We start from the raw sequence: 22,858 nt of genomic DNA, 5'->3' as shown, positions 1-22,858 counted from the left end.
CTCTCTCTCTCTCGAATAAATACTTTTTTTTTAAAGAGAAGAGATGTGATAGTCTATGGGAAAGGTGGGAAGGGGAGGTAGAAAAGAGAAGGGGCAGAAAAAAAGCGAGAGAGAAGCAGAGAAAATCATGAGAAAAAGAAAGCTAGGATTGAGGTGTAAGGTCGTTCTCATGAGAGTCAGTAAAGAAGGTAATTAGAAGTACAGTTAGAAAATGTTAGAAAACTTAAAAGAAAACAAGGGAAATGTGGTTTCACAGAATCCAACAGAGGAGTGTATTTTAAGAAAAGAGGGGTCATGATATCAAATGCTACTGGGAGAAACCATAAAATTGAGGGCTTTTCTAAGGTATCTAAAGAAAATAGACCTACTAGGAGGGGAGAGGGAGGGCAGGGCAGTCAAACAAGAGAGGCATATGGCAAGAGAGGAATCTGAAAAGGCTTAATGTGAGGAACCTGGAACCCTTGTCTTCCCCTTTGGTCACCTGGTTCTCTTCCACCAGTCCTTCAGGTCAGAGTTTAGATGGCACCACACGTGGGAAGGCTTCCAACGCCATTTTGGTGAAGTGCCCCTCTTAGATGCTCGGAAAAGCACTGTTCATTTTCTTTCGTTTTATTTCTTTACTGATTTTAAACAATAGCAACCAACTCTGATAAAGGAGTTTCTCTGGTTAAGGAGAAAGACAATTTTTTTGGGAAGGATATCTGGTAGTTCACAGAATTTAAATGGAAAAGCAGAAGAACTTGAGCTTAGAAAACAGGCCAAATCCAAAGAAGACCAAGTGAAGAGGTTTCCAGGTCAAGTCTCCAGGCAGGGGGTGGATTAACCAGCCACCCCACACCTGGCTCCACCTGGCTATTGCCACCAGATGCTGTAGGAATCATTGCGTATCGGTGCAGGGATGATTCCAAACTGTCCCTTGTCTCTTCATTTTGTTAAGTTGTAGGGGGAAATCATACCCAAAAAAGGGGGGGAGGGATGTAACATTTATGTACAGTTTAGAGAATAATAAATTGAATAATTTTATAGCTACTGCTAAATCATGATTTTGAAGTTTCTTGAGTACGTTTCTAGTAACTTTCCTTATCTTGGAGGAAACTGAAATCCTGGATTTTTTATACAGTTTTATTACATATCTGTGTCCCCAAACTCTATACAGCTACCACTTTTTTTTTTTTACCTTATATAAGTGAAATCACACTTATATGTTCCTCTGTGACATGTGAGATTGTAATTTATATATATACCTGGTCCTCCTCCCATATCTGGCATAGAGCTCTTAAAACTCTTAGAATTTAAATTTAAATCTTAAATGGTGAGAACCTGAAGGTGTTTTTTTGTTACATCAATGCATTAGTGCATGACTTCTGGTCCCCATGTAAGGATGAGGGCTGGCTGCCGGGAGACACAACCATGTGACTGGAGGCTGGGAATTTGCAGTCCTCCCACCCTTACCTAAGCAGAGGGGTCAGGAAATCCTCCCTCTCCCCTCTAGTCCTCTGGGGGAGAGGTGTGGTGAGGGATTAGGGGCTAGAATTAGAGTCAATTGCCAATGATCAATGATTTAGTCAACTGTGCCTATATAATGAAACCTTCATAAAAACCCAAGAGGACAGGGTTCAGAGGACATGCAGGCTGGTGAACATGTGGAGATTTGGGAAAACAGGCTTGCCTAGAGAGGGCACGGGAGCTCAGCACTCCTTCCCACCTACCTTGTCCTATGCAGATCTGTATCTGGATGCTCCACAGCTGTATCTTTTCCTAATAAGCTGGTGATCTATAGTAAGATGTTTCTCCGAGTTCTGTGAGCCACTTAATTGTGGCAAGTTAATTGAACCTGAGGAGGGACTCAAGGGAACCTCTAATTTGTAGTCAGTCACTCAGAAGTACAAGTAACAACCTAGACTGTGATTGGCATCCTGAGTTGGAAGAGTCATTGGAACTTCAGGTCGGTAGCTGGTCAGAAACATAGATAAGGACGACCTGAGCTTGGGACTGGTGTCCGAAGTGGGATGGTCAGGGAGGGCAGTCTTGCAGGACTGAACCTTTGATCTGTGGAATCTGATGTTGTCTCCAGGTAGATAGTGTCAGAATTGAGTTGCATTCTCAGACACCATCCAGGTGGTGTCTGAGAATTGCTTGTTGTCTGTGTAAAAATCATCAAAAATGTTGTGGGTTTTAAGACCTTTGTTTTTTATAGCTAATTAAATTTGAGAAAAGATTTTCCTCTAATTTAATTACACGATCTCACAAATTGTCTTTACTTCTAAATTTTTTAAAAATTTTTAAGATTTTTATCCATTTCTCCCACCTCCAGCCAATCACCCATCTGTTCTCCGTATCTCTGAGCTTGGGTTTGTTTGTTTGAGATTCACTTGTAAGAGAGATCATATGGTATTCATCTTTCTCTGATTTATGTCACTTAACATAATGCATTCATGATCATACATGTTGTTTCAAGAAGCAAGATTTCATTCTTTTTTTGACTGAATAATATTCCACTGCATGTATATACCACAATTCTTTATTTATTCAGCCACCGATGGACACTTGGGTTATTTTCATATCTTGACTATTGTCGATAAAGTTGCAATGAACATGGGGTGTATATTATCTCTTTTTGAGTTAGTGTTTTCCTTTTCTTTGGATAAATGCCCAAAAGTAGAATTGCTAAATCATATGGTGGTTGTGGTTTTAATTTCTTATAGAAACTCCAAGCTATTTTCTGTGGTGGCTGCACCAATTTACATTCCCACCAACAGTGTACAAGGGTTCCCTTTTCTCCACATCCTCATCAACATTTGTTATTTGTCTTTTTTATAGTAAACCTTAAAGCAGGTTTAAGGTGATTTCTCATTGTGGTTTTGACTTCCATTTCCCAGATGATGAATAATGCCCAGCATATTTTTATGAATCTGCCAGCCGTCTCTTTGTCTTCTTTGGAAAAATGTCTATTCAGGTCTTCTGTCCACTTTTTTTTTTTTTTAAAGTAAGCTCTATACCCAGCATGGAGCCTTGAACTCATGACTTGAACTTGAAGAGTTTGAACTCAAGCCCCAGCACGGGGCTTGAGCTCATGACCCTGAGATCAAGACCTGAGCTGAGATCAAGAGTCACATGCTCAACTGACTGAGCCACCCAGATGCCCCATCTGCCGATTTTAAAATCAGATTCCTTGTTGTTGCTATTAAGTTGTAGGAGTTATGTATACATTTTGGATATTAACCCTTTATCAAATATATTATTTGCAAATATTTTCTTCCATTTAGTAGGCTGCCTTTTCACTTTGTTGGTGGCTTTCTTTGCTGTGCAGAAGCTTTTTAGTTTGATGTGGTTCCATATGTTTATTTTTGCTTTTGTTGCTGCACTGTCAGTGTTAGACTAAAAAAGTTATTCTTTAAGACCTATGTCAAGGAGCTTACCACCTATGTTTTAGGAGTTTATGGTTTCTGGCCTTACATTCAAGTCTTGAATGCATTTTGAGTTAATTTTTGTGTATGGTGTAATATAATGGTCAAGTTGCATTCTTTTGCATGTGGCTTTCTGGTTTTCCCAGCATCATTTATTGAAAGAAACTGTCTTTCTCCTGTTGTATAGTCTTGGCTATCTTACATGGCTGCATAACAAAACTAAGGTAGTTAAAACAGTGTGATATCAGCATGAAAACAGACACATGGATCAATGGAACAAAATAGCCCAGAAACAAACCCATGTATATTTGGCCAATTAATTTACACAAAGGAGCCAAATGAATTTTAAATTAAGCCTTTTGTGCTCCATGAAAAAACCCACTGGGAATTTCACTAGAATTGCTCGTTGTCAAATATTTTGTCTTTATAGAAGCAAGATATGTCTCTCTCTCTACTTGAATCTTCTTAAAATGCTTCAGTAGAGACATAATATTCTGTACAAAGGCTCTGTACATATTTTCTTATACTTATTCCTAGATGCTTTATATTACTTTATGCTACTAAATTTCTGTTTGTTTTTGCTAATAAGTAAAAATGCAACTGTCTTTTTATATTGATACAACATCTAGAAATCTTGCTAAACTCATTAATTCTGACCATTTTTCTATACATTCTTTTGAATATTCCATGTAGATAATTATAACATCCACAAATAATAACTGTTTTATTTGTTCTTTTCTTAACTCATGTACTTACTTTCTTGTTTCGTTGTATTGCCTATAATCTTTAGTCAGTCCACTGTTGAAGAGAAGCGGTGACAGGAACATTCTTGTCATGGACCTATGTCGTTTCCTTCTTTTTGGTGCTTGCTTCAGAGTCAGAATCTCCAATGGATGCACTGACGAGGAAGAAACAGATGCCATACATTGGCATCCACAGGATGACAGGGTTTTTCTCTAAACTTCTGAGGAATCGCTCCCCAAATGGAAGAATATTCAGAAGCCAAACAGTGCAAAGTAACCTGTAAGTGTCTGGATGCTTGCCTTTATCACAATGTTTCCACCTGTCAGTTTAGTCAGCACTCAGAATAATGTGTCTGTAGGCGAATGTATTCTTTACTTCAAACTGAGACTCTGAGAGCACACCTCCCTTTGTTGCACACATAATATCAGAATTGGGGATTCTCCCCTTTCTAAATCATTAATAGGAGCTGCTATGGCATATTGCAGGGTCTATTTAAGAAGCTAAGACTTGGAATGGATGACGGTGAAGTATGGAGCATTCTAAAGAACTGGAATGTTCTATTAATATAAAACCTTAGAGGAGACATTACGAAGTTACATCTACAGTAATTCCCTTTCTCTTCTCCCAAGGGTTTATCTATTTCTGTCATCACCATATTGCCTATAGTAGCACTCGTGTTTTCTTCTGCCTAAGTTACTGATGAATACAACACAATCTCCTTTGCTTTCACACCTGTGAAGAAGTTTATGTTCCTTCATGGTTTTCTAGAAGATTGCTGCTGGCAACAATGAGAAAGAGACTTAATAAAGAGGAATCTGCTACCAAAGTCTCTCTCTCACACACATACACTTTAAAATGTCTATGTAGTGAATCATAAACAAAATGAAAAAACAAATTACAAATTTAAGAAATATATTTGCAATAAAAAATTACTATCCCTGATATAAAATCAGGTCTTACAAATTAATAAAAAGAGGTAATATCCCAACTTTTTAAATGGGTGAAATACATGAACGGGCAGAGATGAGGTGATAAAAATAAGATGTTCAACCTCATCTTTTAGGTTTAGTTATAAACTAAAATGATAATTAGAGAACAACTTTTTCACCACTTCAGCTGGCAAAAGGGGAAAAGATTTTCAATATGTTGTAATGCTGAAGAGTAGAAATACAGGTTCTTCTGTGCACCGTTGGTGGAAGCAAACATCCGTGTTCCTTGAATCTCATTTGCCAATATGTCATCAAACACTTTAACTGTGTGTGCCTTTTGACTCAGTATTTTTACTTCTAGAGATTTACTCTAGGAAGATATTGTAATAGGGAAGTTATGTAAAAACCACAGAAATGTTCACTGAAGACTTCTCTAAACGGTAAAAGTTGGAACCAACAATATGAATTGATTAAGTTTTGCTAGGGTCATACAATAGAAAAAATAAACAACCATTTAAAAGGAAACTTCCTATCACATACCATTGAGTGAAAAGAAGCAGAATGTATAATAAGAGCATATATATAATATTATCTCACTTACATAAAAGCATATGAACATGTGCATATACATATACACATCCACACACATAGACATACCACAACTATGAGAAAGGCTTATTTATTAAAATTTTATTAATGAGCAGGTGTCAAGTCTTTGAGTCATGCATTTTATTGTTTATAATGTTATCTATAACTTTATGTAGCCTTCACACTGTGTGCTTCCCTTTTCCCTGGCACCTTGGTTCCTCAAGTTCTAATTGTTTTAATAATTCAGAACTCCTAGTTTTATTTTCCCAGACTTTGGGAACTCTGACATCTCTAGGCCACCATTTTTGACTTGACTTCTATGTATGTACTGTGACACACTGGCAGTGCTCCAGGGGAAAAAAGAGAACATCTGACCCACTTCTATGCATTCCCCTTCTCTCCAGGATCTTGGCCCTTAAAGCCTGGATTCCCTGGTTGTTTCTGATGTCTTCAAACAAGCAATCTTAATTTTTTAAACTCAGTTTTATAATGTCTTTCAACAGTAAGTTTGTTCTGATAAAGGGTCCTGAATCATAGCCAGAAGCAAAAGTTCAATTGTATCATATTTAAGTACACAGATAACATTAATTTTTACTAAAGTAGAAACTTCTTTGCAAATAAAGGAATCATTTTAAATGTTAATAATTGTTAATGTTACCTATTTGGGGGGATATTTAAAATGTTTCCCTAAATAAAGATACACTATATTTTATACAAACTTAAAATGTATTGGAAGTAATCATTTGCTTTTTTAAATGTTCAAGATCACTAATGATTTTGTAAGCCGTCTTCAAATTAAATACTATTTTCCTAGACTGAATTTAATACAACACTGAATTTAATCTAAAATCATGCTTATTTTACTTCCAGATTATACTGGTGCTTGTTAGGTAAACAATATTGTGAACAAGTTTCTTCAGTATACTGTGAATTAGATACCAGAATAAGTGAAAAGATCAATGATTTGCATATTAGCCAAAATAAACTTGAAAGGGAAATTCGAGCTGGAAATTTGGATTTAGCATCATCAACATGGATGTTCAGCGTCTGAAGCAATAATAGCACAGTCATGAGATATCACCAGACTTGAAAATTTTGCTGAATTGGGACTGTTCCATAAACATTCATATACAGGGAATTTCCAGGGCCCTTGTCACTTGAAGGAAGCTTCCTATGCATCCTCGGACACCTCTCTTTCCCATTTCCTCTATTTACATCTCCTAGATTCACCAAATATCTTCCTGTTCCACAAGGGAAACAAGGTATCACAAATCCCTAAACACACCAAAACCCAGTCTTCCATCCTCCCCTCCTTACTCAGAGGTTGGTCTTCAGACCTTCCCTGGACTGATAACTTCTGTACACTAAATGTGATCTTTCCCTCCTCTAACAATGCCTATTTCACCTGTTGGGTTGGCTGCCTCCTACCTATTCAACTTCTACCTTTAAGTCTCTTTCTTTCACTGTATGAATATATTTCTCACCGATAGACTTTTAAATCTCCATTGGTCCTAGTGTTTTCCAAATGCAGGTCTACCCATTAATGGGTTGTGGAATCAGTTAGTCTCTTTCACCAGAATGTGTTCTTTTTAGAAAAGAAGTATTATGGAATCTTCAATATTGGAATGTGACACTTACATTCTAAGTCATGCTGTTCACACTGTAGCAAATACTGGGGTCAACCGAGTTGAGTGACAGCTGATGGAGGGGATGTAATGACTGTGTGCATTGGCTGGGAGCCAGCTGGCCATTGGCTCTTCTGTGCACTGGTGTTTCATTTGGTTTTCTGGATTTGATCATAATTGTATCAGGAGAGTTAATGGTTTATAGTTTAATTTGTGTCAGTGTAATTTGCAGTTAATTATGAAGTGAGGTTTAGAAGAATTTATCCACTGTTGGCAAGGACAGCAAGAGTTCCTATTAACTTTTGGTTGTGAGTTAATAATTTTCAGTGTGAATTTTTGGATTAGGCATAAGCATTAGGCATTTTTTGACTTTGCAAATAATCATACATCTTAATCAAACGTGCATAAATTCTTCTTAAGATAATTTATTTTTATTTCATTATTAGAAAAAATAAGAATGATGATGTTAAAAAACACAGAAGCATGTTTTGGTTGAACTGCCAATTTTGGACTTGTGAATAGTGACAACATTAGGACAAATGTCTCTTCTACTCAATACATTTTTTAAAAATTTGAGCTGAGTAAAAAAAAAAAAAAGAAGGTTTAAGTATAGCTTTCCAAATGCTCAAAACACTAAAATACTGAAAATGTATTACTTACAGTGACATTCTTTTTTTAAGAGATCATTAGTTTATCTAACATTTTCCAGATAGTTGAATATATTAAAAGTATTAATAAACAGATATTAGCTGATAAAAATATGTATTAATATATTAAGTAGTATTTTTAGAATTTATTTTTAATTGAAGTATAGTTGACAAGACCATATTAGTTTCAGATGCAACATAGTGATTTGATATTTGTGCACATTGCAACATGATCACCACAATAAGTCTAGTTAGCATCCATCACCACATAAAGTGGCAAAGTATTTTTTTCTTGTGATGGGAACATTCAAGATATATACTTTCTTAGCTTCTTAACATCTTTCACATTTGTAATACAATATAATTTTTTTATTTTATTTATTTATTTGACAGAGAGAGAGAGAGATCACAAGTAGGCAGAGAGGCAGGCAGAGAGAGAGAGAGAGGGAGGAGGAAGCAGGCTCCCTGCTGAGCAGAGAGTCCAATGTGGTACTCAACCCCAGGCTCCTGAGATCATGACCTGAGCTGAAGGCAGAGACTTAACCCCCTGAGCCACCCAGGCGCCCCTCATGACAATTATTTTGTAATTGGAAGTTTGTACTTCTTTTTTTTTTTTTTAAAGTAAAGCCTTTTTTTTTTTAAGGTTTTTTTAAAAAATAATTTTATTTTATTTTCTTATAAACATATGATGTATTATTAGTCCCAGGGGTACAGGTCTGTGAATCGCCAGGTTTACACACTTCACAGCACTCACCATAGCACATACCCTCCCCAATGTCCATAACCCCAGGAAGTTTGTACTTCTTGATCCCCTTCACCTATTTTGTCCACCTCTTACCTCCCCTCTCCTCTGTCAATCACTAAGCCATTTTCTGTATCCATGAGTACTGTTTTGTCTTGTTTTTTTATTTTCTTTGTTTTTTTAGATTCCACTTTATAAGTGAAATCATATGGTACTTGTCTTTTTCTGTCAGACTTATTTCCCTTAGCATAATACTCTCAATGTCCTTCCATGTTGTCATAAATGGCAAGATTTCATTCTGCTGTATGGCTGAGTAGTATTCCATTGTGTAAATGTAAGTACCACATCTTCTTTATCCATTCATCAGCTGATGGACATTTATGTTGCTTCCATACCTTGACTATTGTAAACAATGCTGCAATGAACGTGGGATGCCTATATCTTTTCCAATTAGTGTTTCCATATTCTTCAGCTAAATACCCAGAAGTGGAATTGTTGGATCATATGGTAGTTCTATTTTTAATTTTTTGAGGAAACTCCATACTATTTTCCACAGTGGCTGCACCAATTTATATTTTCACCAATAATTCATTTCCTTTTCTCCATATCTTCACCAACGATTATTATTTCTTGTTCTTTTGATAATAGTTATCCTGACAGGTATAAGGTGACATTTCATTATGGTTTTGATTTTCACTTCCTTGATGATTAATGTTAAGCATGTTTTTATGTGTCTGTGGGCCATCTCTATGGGTTTAGAAAAATGTTTATTCTTCTATCCAGAAGATCCACAGATCTTCTGTCCATTTTTAGTTGGATTGTTTAGGATTTTATTTGTTATTGAGTTGTATGAATTCCTTATATATTTTGAAAATTAACCCATAAGTGGATATATGATTTGCAAATATGTGTGTCTTTTCCCATTCAATAGTGGTCTTTTAAAAAATTTTTATTAACATATAATGTATTATTTGCCCCAGAGGTACAGATCTTTGAGTCATCAGGCTTACACACTTCACAGCACTCACCATAGCACATACCCTCCCCAATGTCCATAACCCAACCACCATCTTCCTGCCCCCCACCACCCAGCAACTCTCAGTTTGTTTTATGAGATAAAAAGTCTCTTATGGTTTGTCTCCCTCTCAATCCCTTCTTGTTCAATAGTGGCCTTTTTATTTTTTTGATGGTTTCTTTTGCTGTGCCGAAGACTTTTAGTATTTTGTAGTCTCATTTGTTTTATTTTTGCTCTTGTTGCCATTGCCTTGGGAGTCAAGTCCAAAAAAAATATTCCCAAGACCAGTGTCAAGGAGCTTATTACTGCCTATGTTTTCTTCTAGGAGTTTTATAATTTCTGGTCTTACATTCAAATCTTTAATCTATTTTGAGTTTATTTTTGTGTATGGCGAAGCTAGTGATCCAGTTTCATTCTTCTGCTTGTGCCTATCCAGTTTTTCCAGCACCATCTATTGAAGAAACCATCCTCTCCTTATTACACATTCTTGCCTCCTTTGCTGTAAATGAATTGACTGAATATACAGGGCTTTCTTTCTGGACTCTCTATTCTGTTCCATTGATCTATGTGTCTGTTTTCATGCCAATACCATCCTGCTTTAATTGCTATAGCTTTGTGATATAATTTGAAATCAGGGAGTGTGATGCATTCGGTTTTGTTTTTCTTTCCCAAGATGCAGTGATATTATTGCAAATGAAAATTTAAAGTCTTACAAAAAGGAAACTACAAACTTGGAAATAGAGCAGTCAAAAACTTGTTGATAAGGCCCTCACATATTTTCAAAGAAAGAATAAAAGACAAATTTGTCAACACTATTTCACCCTTTATATTAGTTAATCAAGAAGTGTTACTATCATATTTAGCTGTATAGGTGTGGCCAAAGAGAAAGTTACTCACATAATTGCTGAAAAACAAATTATTCTTGGCATACGTGGTCATGGTGAGTATGATTCTTGATGATGAATTGGCTGAGAAATTTAAAACCATACTGCTAAGTGATAATACAGCCCATAGAATATAGAGAATAGCGTTAATACTTATTATCCAGACAGGAGCAGGTATAGGTTGCATGATTCTACCCAATGAGAACACTAATACTTCAAGTTATTATACGTTCAGTTTATGTCAAATGTATGTGACAAGTTTTATGAAGGATTTATTGTGTTGTTTCAATTTAAGCTAACACATAACTGGTTTGGGTAATTCAATAGAATTGGAAAAACACTGTTTGAAAAATATAAATTAAACGGGTAAATTGTAACAAAATTGAAAGTGATTCAGAAGTAAATATAACCAGGAAACAGCAGAATAATTTAAAATATTATTAGGAATTTCGTTCTACTTTGCTACTTGAAATCACTGTTCACACATGTTCATACATTTGGCATCCTTAGAATTCTGCTGAATCTCTGCTGACTCTTTGGAAAACGATTGTAGCAATAATTGTTATATTTCATTAAGAGAACTGTTACTTTTTGATATGTTTTGTTCAAAATGGAGCTGTGACTGATATTGGTGGCCATCCACCAAATCCTCCTCCCTCTGCCACAGGAAGAAATCTCCGGTGGGGGCCCTGAGGTCCCAGATAAACTATATGGTATCCAAGTGCGTCTCTGCAACTGTCCTCACCAGTGGAATACAGGGGAAGGAATTTGCATGGCTTCTACATCGGAAGCCTGGGCTCATATACTCTCTGTTCTTCTCCCTATCAGTTAGAATGCAACCTGCCTAGGACCTATCTTGGGAAAAAAATGCCTTCCAGGATGGTGGAGCAGTGAGATGTGAGGTATATGGTCCTCGAATGATCTCCTGGAGCTGGTATGCTAACCCCCATCACTGACTCACGACTTAGTTTAAACTATAAATAAAAGTCTATGTTCTGCCAACCACTATATCACTGTGTCATTGTTAAAGCAGCTTAGCCTTTCCATTAGCTAATATTTGCATGTGTTATGTTATACTGGAGTTATTGGCTGGTATGAGAAAAATATTATGCGATATGAACACAAGAATGGGATTCACTTTTTTCTGTTTAAAAGCAATCTCATTTGGCTATCATTTTTGGAGATGGGATTTTAGCAACAAAATTGGCACATATAAGTCATATTTTTAACATTTTTTAATAGCTGGATTTGGAACCATAGGGGAAAAGTTACACTCCATTTCAAGATGCTTAATATATACAACAGTTACAAAATACATTTTAGGTAGTCACCATGGTTACTATATGTCCTCAACCTTTTGCAACACAGAAAGAGAATATTATTAGTGAAGACACTCTGAATGGAATAAAATTAAAGACATTAGAGATATTGCAAGTCTCTGTTTCAAACTTTAAACATTTCCAATAAAGAAATTTGAAATACCAAGAAAAAAACACTTGGGTAAAAGATTCATTTGCTTTTCAAAATCCTGAATCCATATTTACATTACAGTTGATGCTCAAAAAGGAAAACTACTTATTAATGCTTTGTTATTCAAATACATTGAAAAATGATTATAAATTTATCACCATTTTGGATTAAGATTAAAGAAGAATCTGCTGACATTTGTAACTTCAGTTGCTAAGTAATGTGTATTGTTATAAGTAGCATACACAGCACCGTGTTTCTGTGAACCAGAATTTTTAACCAAAATAACTGAGAAGAATGGGAAGGAATAGACATCAAAACACAAAACACCAGGGCGTCTGGGTAGCTCAGTGGGTTAAGCTTCTGCCTTCAGTTCAGGTCATGATCTCAGGGTCCTGGGATTGAGCCCCACATCGGGCTCTCTGCTCAGCAGGGGGCCTGCTTCCCCCTTTCTCTCTGCCTGCCTCCCTGTCTGCTTGTGATCTCTCTCTCTCTCTCTCTCTGTGAAATAAATAAATAATTACACACACACACACACACACACACACACACACACACACACACACACACACACACACACACACACACACACACACACACACAAAACACCTGGGTTGCGCATGCTGCATTATCCTCCTGTCTCCAGCCTGGAACAAATTTAAGAACAGGCAAGCATGACTGCAACAATGAATCAAAGCCTATTTAATAGTAACTCTATTCTATTTAGCAGCAAGGATTGTTTTATAAATAAAAACTTTGTTTGAGGGACCCCTGCTGGCTCAATCAGTGAAGCATGGGACTCTTGATATCCCGGTTGTGAGTTCCAGCTCCGTGCTGGACATGGAGATTACTCAAAAAAACTCTTTTGTTTCAGTGTTTAAATCTACCTATATATGTATTTCTGGTATACTGGGGGTGGTGATGCAAAGCGTATTTTCTACTGAGTTGATGTTTTTTAAAAAAAAGTGTTTTGACTTTTTACTCTTAATTTCCTTCATAGTCAACAGTTTGAGTGAGTTGTTTATACATGTATTTCTACCTGCTTTTTTTTTTTAATTTTTTATTTTTTATAAACATATATTTTTATCCCCAGGGGTACAGGTCTGTGAATCGCCAGGTTTACACACTTCACAGCACTCACCAAAGCACATACCCTCCCCAATGTCCATAACCCCACCCCCCCTTCTCCCAACCGCCCTCCTCCCAGCAACCCTCAGTTTGTTTTGTGAGATTAAGAGTCACTTATGGTTTGTCTCCCTCCCAGTCCCATCTTGTTCCATTTATTCTTCTCCTACTCCCTTAAGCCCCCATGTTGCATCACCAATTCCTCATATCAGGGAGATCATATGATAGTTGTCTTTCTCTGCTTGACATATTTCGCTAAGCATGATACGCTCTAGTTCCATCCATGTTGTCGCAAATGGCAAAACCACAATGAGATATCACCTCACACCAGTCAGAATGGCTAAAATCAACAAGTCAGGAAATGACAGATGCTGGTGAGGATGCAGAGAAAGGGGAACCCTCCTACACTGTTGGTGGGAATGCAAGCTGGTGCAACCACTCTGGAAAACAGCATGGAGGTTCCTCAAAATGTTGAAAATAGAACTGCCCTATGACCCAGCAATTGCACTACTGGGTATTTACCCTAAAGATACAAACATAGTGATCCAAAGGGGCACGTGCACCTGAATGTTTATAGCAGCAATGTCCACAATAGCCAAACTATGGAAAGAACCTAGATGTCCATCAACAGATGAATGGATAAAGAAGAAGTGGTATATATACACAATGGAATACTATGCAGCCATCAAAAGAAATGAAATCTTGCCCTCTACCTGCTCTTAATTAATCTACTGCAACCAGTCTCTGCCTTCATTATTCTTCTTGAGCAGACTTCCTATCTAAACTCTTATGCCCATTTGATCCATTTGTATTAATCTTTGTCCTCCCATTGCCTGTATACTACTTTTATTTTTTATCAATAAAAACAAAAACAAAAAACAAACAAACAAAAAAACCTTGCAATTATAAAAAGAAAAATGTTTATTTTCCTGTGTGTGCATGTGTATTTTTCTTTAAAACTCCTATGTACTTCCACTTCAAATATTTAAATAATAAAATTGGGATCAGTCAGTGCATGGGTGTATGTAATAGCATATAACAACTTCCTTACTTCATTTAACTATGTAGTTCCAACCACTTTTCATGTCATTGAACATTCCTCTCCTACATTATTCTTAAAGGCTATAAAATATGCTGTTTTATGGATACATACATCATGGATTTTTTTTTTTTGCCCATTTCCTTACTGTTGGACATGTAGATAGTTTTCAATTTTTAAAAAATGATTGAACAGCATATTGAAATTCTTGTAGAAAAATCTTTATCCACTTCTATAATCACTTGCTTAGGATGAATTCCTAAAAGTAGGACTGCTGGATCGTAGCCATATCTGTGCTCTATACACATCTAGAATCCCTCCAGGATTACCCTCCCACTAGCATCTGTGACACAATAGGGTCCAGTTGGCCAGCTCTTAGCCAATTTGATTGATTTTTTAAAAAATCACACCTTACTTGAATGTTTGTGCTCTTTTGATAAGTAGGTGTTTGAATATTTCTCAAAGGTTATGTAAGTTATTTGTATTTGTGGACTGACTTCACAATCATTGCCCATTTTTTTAAGAGTGTGCAAATGCATTTGTTTTTTAATATTCTGCAAGAGCTTTATTACAAAGCTATTAGAACTTTATATCTCTGAAATTACTACTTTTTCTAGTAAATTTCTAGTAAATTTGTTTTTAATCATAAAGTGATAATAAATACTCTTAAAAAGAATAAGGGGACTCCAGCTTTCTTTCTGGCATCGTGCTCTATCCATTCCATCCACTGCCTCCTGCAACCTTTGCCAAACCCCAGGAATCAATAACTCAATACCTGAAGGCTTTCAAATCCTCATTTCTATCACGCAGCACTGTACTACGTTTCTGCCCATAAGTGAAATACCCTGTGGGTTTCTCATTATCATTTTCCACCTGAGTATGTTCAAAACTGAACTCATATACTCCCCAGATTCCAAACCCTTTCCTTCTCTTTTTTAACTTGGAAGATGGGGCTACAATCCTCCCCTTTTTCCAGAAAAGAAACCTGGAAGTCATCCCAGATGCTAACCACCCCAATCAGTCATTAAATCCTCTGCTTCCACTCCTTAAATATCTCTGGCGATATTTTCCTCTATTCCTTTCCACCTCCTATTGGCCCAACTTATTTCTAGATTACTGTAGAATTTTCTTACTGTTCTCCCAGGTTCCAGTTACTCCTTTGCAAAAAAGAACTTTTCCCTACCACTACAGTGACAGTTTTAAAGAAAAACAAATACGCTTAAAATCCGTTCTTAGCTCCGAGTCACGGTTTTCACAAGAGGGAAACAATGAGATGCCAAATGAGATTCCTGTTTTCCTCTCCCTCTTTCCTTCAAAGCCATCCCGGAAGCACAGCGTGCGCTCTCTCAGGACCTGAGGCCCTGGCTATTGCTCCCTTCCTCCAGTATCTGGACACCCACAGTCTGTTTCCCAACTTCAGCCAAAGTGTTCTTTACTGGGGAAGCTCCTCCTGCCCATCCTTTCCCACTCCTACCAAAGTTAGACACCTGCTTGGGCCCCTATGCGTCCCCCCCCCCCTTTTTTTCCCTCTAGAGGATAACAATTTAGCGCAAGAGAATAAGGAAAAGGGGGTTTGGATTTAGGAATGTGTTTTGAGGCTAACTCTGGTAGGTGTGGGAAGTAACTTAGCCTCTCTGGCCTGGTTTCCTCCTGTGTATAATGGGGCTACAAACCCTCATCCCCCCACCTCCTCCGCGAGATCGTGTACTGGTACCCGGTAGGGGAGAGGCAGTCTATTCACAGGTAGCGCCCGAGCCGGGCACAGAGCCCAGAAGGGCTGTGCACTGAGCAGTGAGCACCGGACACCGGGATGCTAGCGCGCGCCGCCACACTGCGCCCCGGGCTGGGCAAACCCGGCGGGGCCGACCCCACCCCGCCTGGCGCCGCGCAGGGGGGTCGCGGGTAGGGATCCGCGTGGGCGGGGGGTGCCGGGGGTTACAGTGGCTAGGCCCCTCCCCGCCGGCTGCCCGGGCCGACCAGACGCTCCCTGGGGCCGCGCCGGGCCAACGCCCGGCAGGCGAGCCAGCTCCGGACATCCGCTTCCACCCTCCCGCGAAGCCTTGTGGCCCCGGGGCCTGCCTCGGCGTTGGGTCGGGGACCGCGGCCTCCGGCCTCCAGGCTCCAGCTTGCCGCCGCGCGCGCCGAGCGCACCTGACCCTGGCGGGCGGGGCGGCGGGCGGGGCGGGGCGGCGAGGCTGACGTGGCCCGCGGCATGGAGCGGGCGTGATTCATCAGTGGCCGCGCGGGACCGGCGGGGGGCGAGCGCCGCGGCAGCCTAGGCGCCGGGAGCCTAGCAGTGGCGGCGGCGGCGGAGGCGGAGGCGGCGGCGGCGGCGTCCCCGGCCGGGCCTCCCAAGAGCGCTCCTCTCCCTGTCGGTGGCCGAGACCCTGCGAAGGTCAAGATGGAAGAGATCCTGAGGAAGCTGCAGAAGGAAGCGTCTGGGAGCAAGTACAAAGCCATCAAGGAGAGCTGCACCTGGGCCCTGGGTAAGCGCGGGACACGGGGCGCCGGGCACCTGCCGGCCGGTCGGGCTCCCGCGACCCTGCTCGCGGCCGCCGGAGGGCCGCGCGGACTGGGGCTGAGCGGGCCCTGATGCTTGGGGCTTCCGATGAGCTGCTGTTATGCATGCGTTTCGCGCGATTGAAAGAGTTGCCTCGGCGAATTGATGCGGGATATGAGAATTTTGGATCGGGCGTTGACATCCATCTGCCTCGTCTCTGGTCTCTGTCTTCTACCAGACTTTAGCGGGGAACCGTGGTCCTCCCCGCCAGGAGGCCCCCTTTTCCCTATCCCCAGCAAGGTAGACGATGGTCACCCATCTCCGAGTTAGACAGGACCATCAGCCGGTGCGAATCCAGGGGCCTGATTCCAAGCGCCTGTGGGAAAAAGGGAAGTTGAACCATCAACCTCGATCTCGAAACACTGGCGAATGTGACCAGGAAGGAATGGCTTCTTTGATTTTCCAGATAGAGGCCAGCTTGTTAAGTATTAGCTTCCATGGTTATTGTACATGAAACATTACATGCGTATGGGATTGCGTTACCTCTGTAATTCTGCTGTGGTGTGCCCTTCAGACAGGTGGGATTTTAAATTTGTGAGCCGTGCAAGTATTGAAATAAGTTCCTGGTAGCACATCTGTGATTCCCATCAGACTCGGGTTTGCCCAACTCCACCTCAAAGAAGACTGCAAGACATTCATTCCAATTCGGCCCAATTTGGGCAATCAGAATTGTCTGGATGGGAATGCAGAGGGATCAGGAGCATACTTTGGGTGACACTGATCGAACCATGATAAGGCGGAGGAGAAACCAAGGCAGACTTGGGGGCCCCTGGCTTGGCCCAAGCCTGTGTGCCTTTCCTCAGCTGCCATTCAATTACAAAATAAGATTGAATCTCTTTCTCTCTTAATCAGAAAGCAATCAGTGCGTGATATGACACCACTATGGTACAACCTGAAAAGAGAGAAGTGCCATTAGCAGGTTTTCCACTAAATGTAGAATCTGGTGGTGTTTTAGGTGACTCTGTTAATATTCAGAGGATTGAAATTCACATATATTGGGTGTATGTGTACAGGCAATCCTAGCAACGTCATTTTTCTTTGACATCTGCATATGTCATGGAAGTTTATCTTGTAGGCTGAACTTGACCATTGTTTACATTTCGGGAATAGGGACCAGATATACTTGAGCAGCTAGGCTCTTAAAGCCACAGTACTAATTTTCCATTGCCATTGTCATTCAGCAGAGCCATTGAGCGCTAGATTCCCAAATGCCTCTAATGAAGGGTCACAGATGGCTGAGTAACATAATAAAGCCGGGCCTGACTGCGCTTTAAACATGCCATTCCTATGTTCATTATTATTTTGCTGTAAATTAAGCAGATTGAGATAACAGGGAGGAGAAGAGTGATTGAGTATTTTTAATGTTTAAATTTTGATTTTCAACATCTTGTTAAATTAAACTGCAGTGTTGCTGAGTCTAGATCCTTGAAGCCATCTGGGAAGCCCACACGTGAGGCAGGTATCCAAGCCAAGCCTGGAGTCCGACCTGACCACAGGAGTGGCTCTGATTCCTTTCCCAGTGACTGTTCTTCTGTAGTTACCGAGAGAAGGCAGAGTGCATGAAATAGTTAAGTAACAGTGCCTGACACTCACTGTGAGGGTTGGGATGAGTAAATCAGGAAAACAGATCAAAGAAGAGGGCATAGAATATGGGGTCAGGGGTGGGGTGGGGAGGAAATGGCTGTGAGCTGGTAGGGCTTTTAAAGTAGATTTGCCTTGAAATCGTAGGTAAGCTGTGGATTCCTTCTTCTCTTCAGTTATTTATTTAGCAAACATTTATGAAGGCCTCCCCTGTGCTAAGCATGGGGCTAGAAGGATGAGTACAATGCTTCTTCCCTGTAAGGAGGGTGTTGGGAGGGCATGTGAAGGGAGAAGGGAGCGTGAACAAAGACTGTATGGCTTCCTGCTCTTTTCTGCTCCAGTCCATTTTCTACCATTCCATCAGTTGTTGGCTTTGTTTTCGTTTTTTACTATAAAACGCATCCCCTTCAACCCCATAATTTCTTTCTAGATTAAAGTGTAAATTCCTTAGAACACTCTTTAGAATCTAACCCCAGCTCTTGTTTCTTCTTGCTCTGTGACCCCCAAGGGTTTCATAAACTAGAGTGAGCTGCAGCTCTTCTGTGAACACACCAGGCATTGTCTGCTTCTCTGCCTTTACTCCTGCTGGGAATTCCCCTTCCAGACTCCTAAGGCCTAACTCACATAGGAAGCAATCCCTGGGCTCTTCAGGCAAATCCGTTCCTCCCCTGGGTTCAGAGCCCTGCCTTCATGACTGCCTTAGAGCACCTAATACTTTGGATTATTTGGCCATGACAGTTCTTCTAGGGGCAGGATAATTGAGAAATATTGTATTCAGGAGACCAAACCCTCCTGCCCCCAAAACAACAGCAACAATAACAACAACAATAACAATAACAACAACAACAAACCCCTAATTCAAGCTGACTTGAGCAAAATGGAATTTATTCACTCTCGTCACTAAATACCCCCTGTAAAGCTAGCTGTGGGTTGAATATGGCTCAGGAATTACAGTTCAAGGACCTTGCTCTGCTCTTTTTGGGGAGATTGAAACACTCTTCATGAGTCTCCTGGGCTTGTGAATCATCACATTGAGACCATCTCATGAGAAAGAAGCATCAGCCCACATAGACCATCTGAGGAGAGAGGGATCAACCCCCATTAAAACCACCATGGGAGGGAAGAGTCATTTTCACACTTAGTCCATCTGAAGAAAAAGGGGTTATCTCCCACTTGGACCATTATAGGGGAAAGGGGTTACCTTGATATCACAGGAGAGAGGCGTCATTTCCCACTAAAACCATCACAGGAGAGAGGAGTTGTCTCCCACCGAAAGGACATGGGGATGTCATTGCCATATGTTGGCCATCACAGGAGAAAGGGGTCCTCTCCCACTTGCCTGTCATCAGATCATCTCAAGAGAGTGGAGCTCTTCCAGTCACTCCTGCCCAGTCTTTGGTTTCACTTTTTCTCTCTTGGTCCTAATGGGACATGTGTATACCAAAACCAGTCCTCCAGCTAAGGAATAGAATAGGCTATCTGGCTTTGATCTAGGCTACAAGTCTCACCCAAATCCCTGACTCAGAAAGGGATAGTTTCTTCAAAACAAATTTAGGATTCTGTTTCCGATGGCTGGTCAGCCCAAACAACAAATGTCAACAGTGTAGACGTGTGCTTCTTGAATGGAGGGACTGTCCCTTATGCTTCTGTGTGGCTTTCACACCTACAATAAGAGAAGCAGTTGTTTATAAACAGATCAGCCCATTAATGACTTGTTTGGGTCTTAAGTGAAATTCATCTTTTTTTTCTGTTTGCAAAAGTTACATACACTCATTTTAGAATATTGAAAAATATTTGGACAGTATAAAGAAAAAAACTAACATCACCTGTAATCTCAAAACCTAGAAAGATCGCTAATCACATTTTGGAGTAGTTCCCTTCTGCAGAGGGTTATACTATCTATGGCAGACTGTCATTTGTTTTTTCTTAGCTTTAGCATCTTCTATGTTTTCATTGATACTTCTCTGAAAATCGGTTTTCTTAATGGCTGCATAATAACCAACAAGCAATGTATATATATATGTATGTATCTTCCCTCTACTTTGAGCAAGTTAGGTTGTTAGATATATTTCTTGCCAGTGAGGAAATGGTCTGGAGAGGTTATAGAATAAGGGACGGCGACAGCTTGTGGAGAGCGGAGATGATGGCATTTTCCTTCAAGACTAGTGATCTTGGAAGCATGTGAGCTTTTGGGCTGGATGACACAGAATGTCGAAACGTTGGAACGGCCAGGGACCATGTCTTCATTTTAGAAACCTGTGATGTTTACACATATCAGGAGACTTGTTTCAAAATGGATTTGGAAATGGAGGAGAGGAGAAAGAAAACTAGGGGCTGGACCACCAGGTAGGGAAAGAAGAATAGTCTATCCCTCCTGCTTTCCCTCTACCTTTCCACCTACTTTTCCTTCCAGCCAGTTTCTGTTACGTTTACAGCTTGACTTCTCAAAAAGTCTGTAGTGCATGTGGCCACAGCCTGGCTTTCCACTCCCTCTTCCACTCACCTCTGTCTATCTCCATCTCCCATCCTGCCACCACCTGGTGGTGAAGCATCCCCATGCAGCTAAGGGATTCTCAGCTGCATGGAACACACTGGCACCCGACTTCCCCTGGCCCCCAGGACCACGCCTTGCCCACTGTTACCATGCCTCCCAAGCGGCCCTGCTCCCTTTGCCAGCTCCCGCACTTCTCCCTTGCCTAAATGTTTGCGTTTCTCAGAAGTCAGCCCAGAGGCCTCTTCCCTTCCTCCCAGCCCCACTGGAGTTCACCACACCCATCTCCACAGCTTCAGGTCGGCAGCTGAAAATGTGATGCACCCATTTCCCTCACTCGTCCGCCCCAGGTTCCCCAGGTGACCCGGTACAGGTACCTACTCAGCGTCTCCGATTGGCGAGGATATGCTCAGTATGGCTGCTCTGCGATTTTCCTTTGTCTTTTTTCTTTCTTCAGGTTCTTGGTTAGCCTTTGTAGGGTTGGGTGCTATTGAACATCTTAAGTTGAATATAACCCCCCCTGTCTAATGAGGAAAACTGCCAGGATTTGGTTGCTGAGTGTCAGCACCTCCCCTTGGAGAGCAGCAGCGTATTGTCCGGCCCTGGCCTGCTAACCACTAGGCCACACTGACCTGACCGGCCTTTGATCTGCTCCCTGCACCTGCATCTCAGGGCTTTGCTTTAGGGTTATCCTGTCTCATCTTAATGACTAACCTCAGTTCTTCCACTTCCTCCTTTGGCCTTGTCGGCCACAGCATCCCTGACCCTACTGATCCCATCTTTCTCTTTGGAGGATTATCTTGCCTACACTCATTCTTTGCTCCATTGGCCACAACAGGCTGAGATCCTCTCATCATGTTTTAGACTGCTCTCACTACTGAGTCTTGGAGATACATCTGGTATCCATTTTTCCTTCTGATCTTTTAGCAGACCAGCAGAAATAGTTCTCCTTCTCCAATGAAACTGGTTCATACCAGTAAGGCTTGTGGATCTAAGCCATGAAGAAAGGAATCCACACAGTTTGAGCTGACAAAACTGGGAACAAATCAGAACTTGGAATATTGAGATTTCTAATAATAAATAAATATTTGGTCTTTGTTCTTATTTCTGGCACAGAGCCCCTAAAATCCTTGAATTTCTAGGTGAAGAGGACCATAAAGTGTTTTTGTCATGTTAACAAAGAAGCAACCTAAGGGTGGGGGCTGTTGCTAAGAGGACCAACCCTGTGTTTAGAGAGTTGGAATATTCAGTCCCTCCCAGACCTCCAGGGAAGGTAGAGGGGCTGGAGATTGCGCTCAGACTCCCATGGCTGATGATTTAATTAGTCATTCCTATGTAATGAAGCCTCCATAAAAAACCCAAAAGGATGGGGTTCGGAGAGCTTCTGGGTTGGTAAACCCATGGAAACATGGGGAGAATGGCACCCTCAGAGACATGAAGCTCGCCTTTTCTCCATACCTTGGCGCATGCTTCTCTTCCATTGGGCCCTTCCTGAGTTTTGTCCTTTTATAATAAACCAGTAATGTAGTAAGTGAAATGTTTCTCTGAGTTCTGTGAGCTGTTCTAACAAATTAACTGAACCAAAAGAGGGGGCTCATTCATACCTTCAGCCTATAGCTGGCCAGTCAGAAGCCAAGATGACAACTTGAATTTGGGATTGGGGTCTGAAAAGGGGGTGTAGTCCTGTAGGACTGAGCCCTTAACTGTGGGATCTGATGCTGTCTCCTAGTCAACGGTGTCAGAATTGAATTAAATGGTAGGACCGCCAGCTGGTGTGAGAGAATTACTTGTTCATGTGAGGAAGCCTCCCCCAACCACACATGTTGGAACTGGATACAGAATTGTTAGCCCTATTGAAATAGAACAGCTTTGGCTGGGGGGGGCCGTGGGGGAGGGGGAAGAGAATAGTGTTTCATTATCTCTGCTGTTGGAGGCAGGAGTAGTGTGAATAATCCACAGCAATGGTAAAGTAGTGAACATCCAGGCTGGGTTAATGAGATTTGAGGGTGAGCCT

At 40.8% G+C, this 22,858-nt stretch overlaps 1 protein-coding gene and 1 long non-coding RNA gene across 5 annotated transcripts in view; one reads left to right on the top strand and one right to left on the bottom strand.

The window, feature by feature from the left end:
* Nucleotides 1-2,720: 2,720 nt before the first annotated feature.
* LOC116587766 lies at nt 2,721-9,434 on the bottom strand. Its single transcript, XR_004284630.1, has 3 exons — nt 9,355-9,434; nt 8,742-8,743; nt 2,721-2,731 (listed from the first exon to the last, which is right to left on the bottom strand). It is a non-coding gene; the product is annotated as an uncharacterized LOC116587766 (long non-coding RNA).
* Nucleotides 9,435-16,153: 6,719 nt separating this feature from the next.
* ARFGEF3 (ARFGEF family member 3) overlaps nt 16,154-22,858 on the top strand; it is a 178,898-nt gene continuing 172,193 nt past the window's right edge. For 3 of the 4 annotated variants that reach the window (XM_032339393.1, XM_032339392.1, XM_032339391.1), the window contains exon 1: nt 16,154-16,698. In XM_032339393.1, coding sequence (XP_032195284.1) covers nt 16,614-16,698 — 85 coding nt within the window. In that variant the 5' untranslated portion in view covers nt 16,154-16,613. The remainder of the gene's footprint in view (nt 16,699-22,858) is intronic. The other variant, XM_032339389.1, reaches the window with a different exon arrangement.

Source organism: Mustela erminea, chromosome 4 (genome assembly GCF_009829155.1).
Source record: "Mustela erminea isolate mMusErm1 chromosome 4, mMusErm1.Pri, whole genome shotgun sequence".
Taxonomy (NCBI): domain Eukaryota; kingdom Metazoa; phylum Chordata; class Mammalia; order Carnivora; family Mustelidae; genus Mustela; species Mustela erminea.
This window is presented reverse-complemented; position numbering and strand designations above follow the sequence as displayed.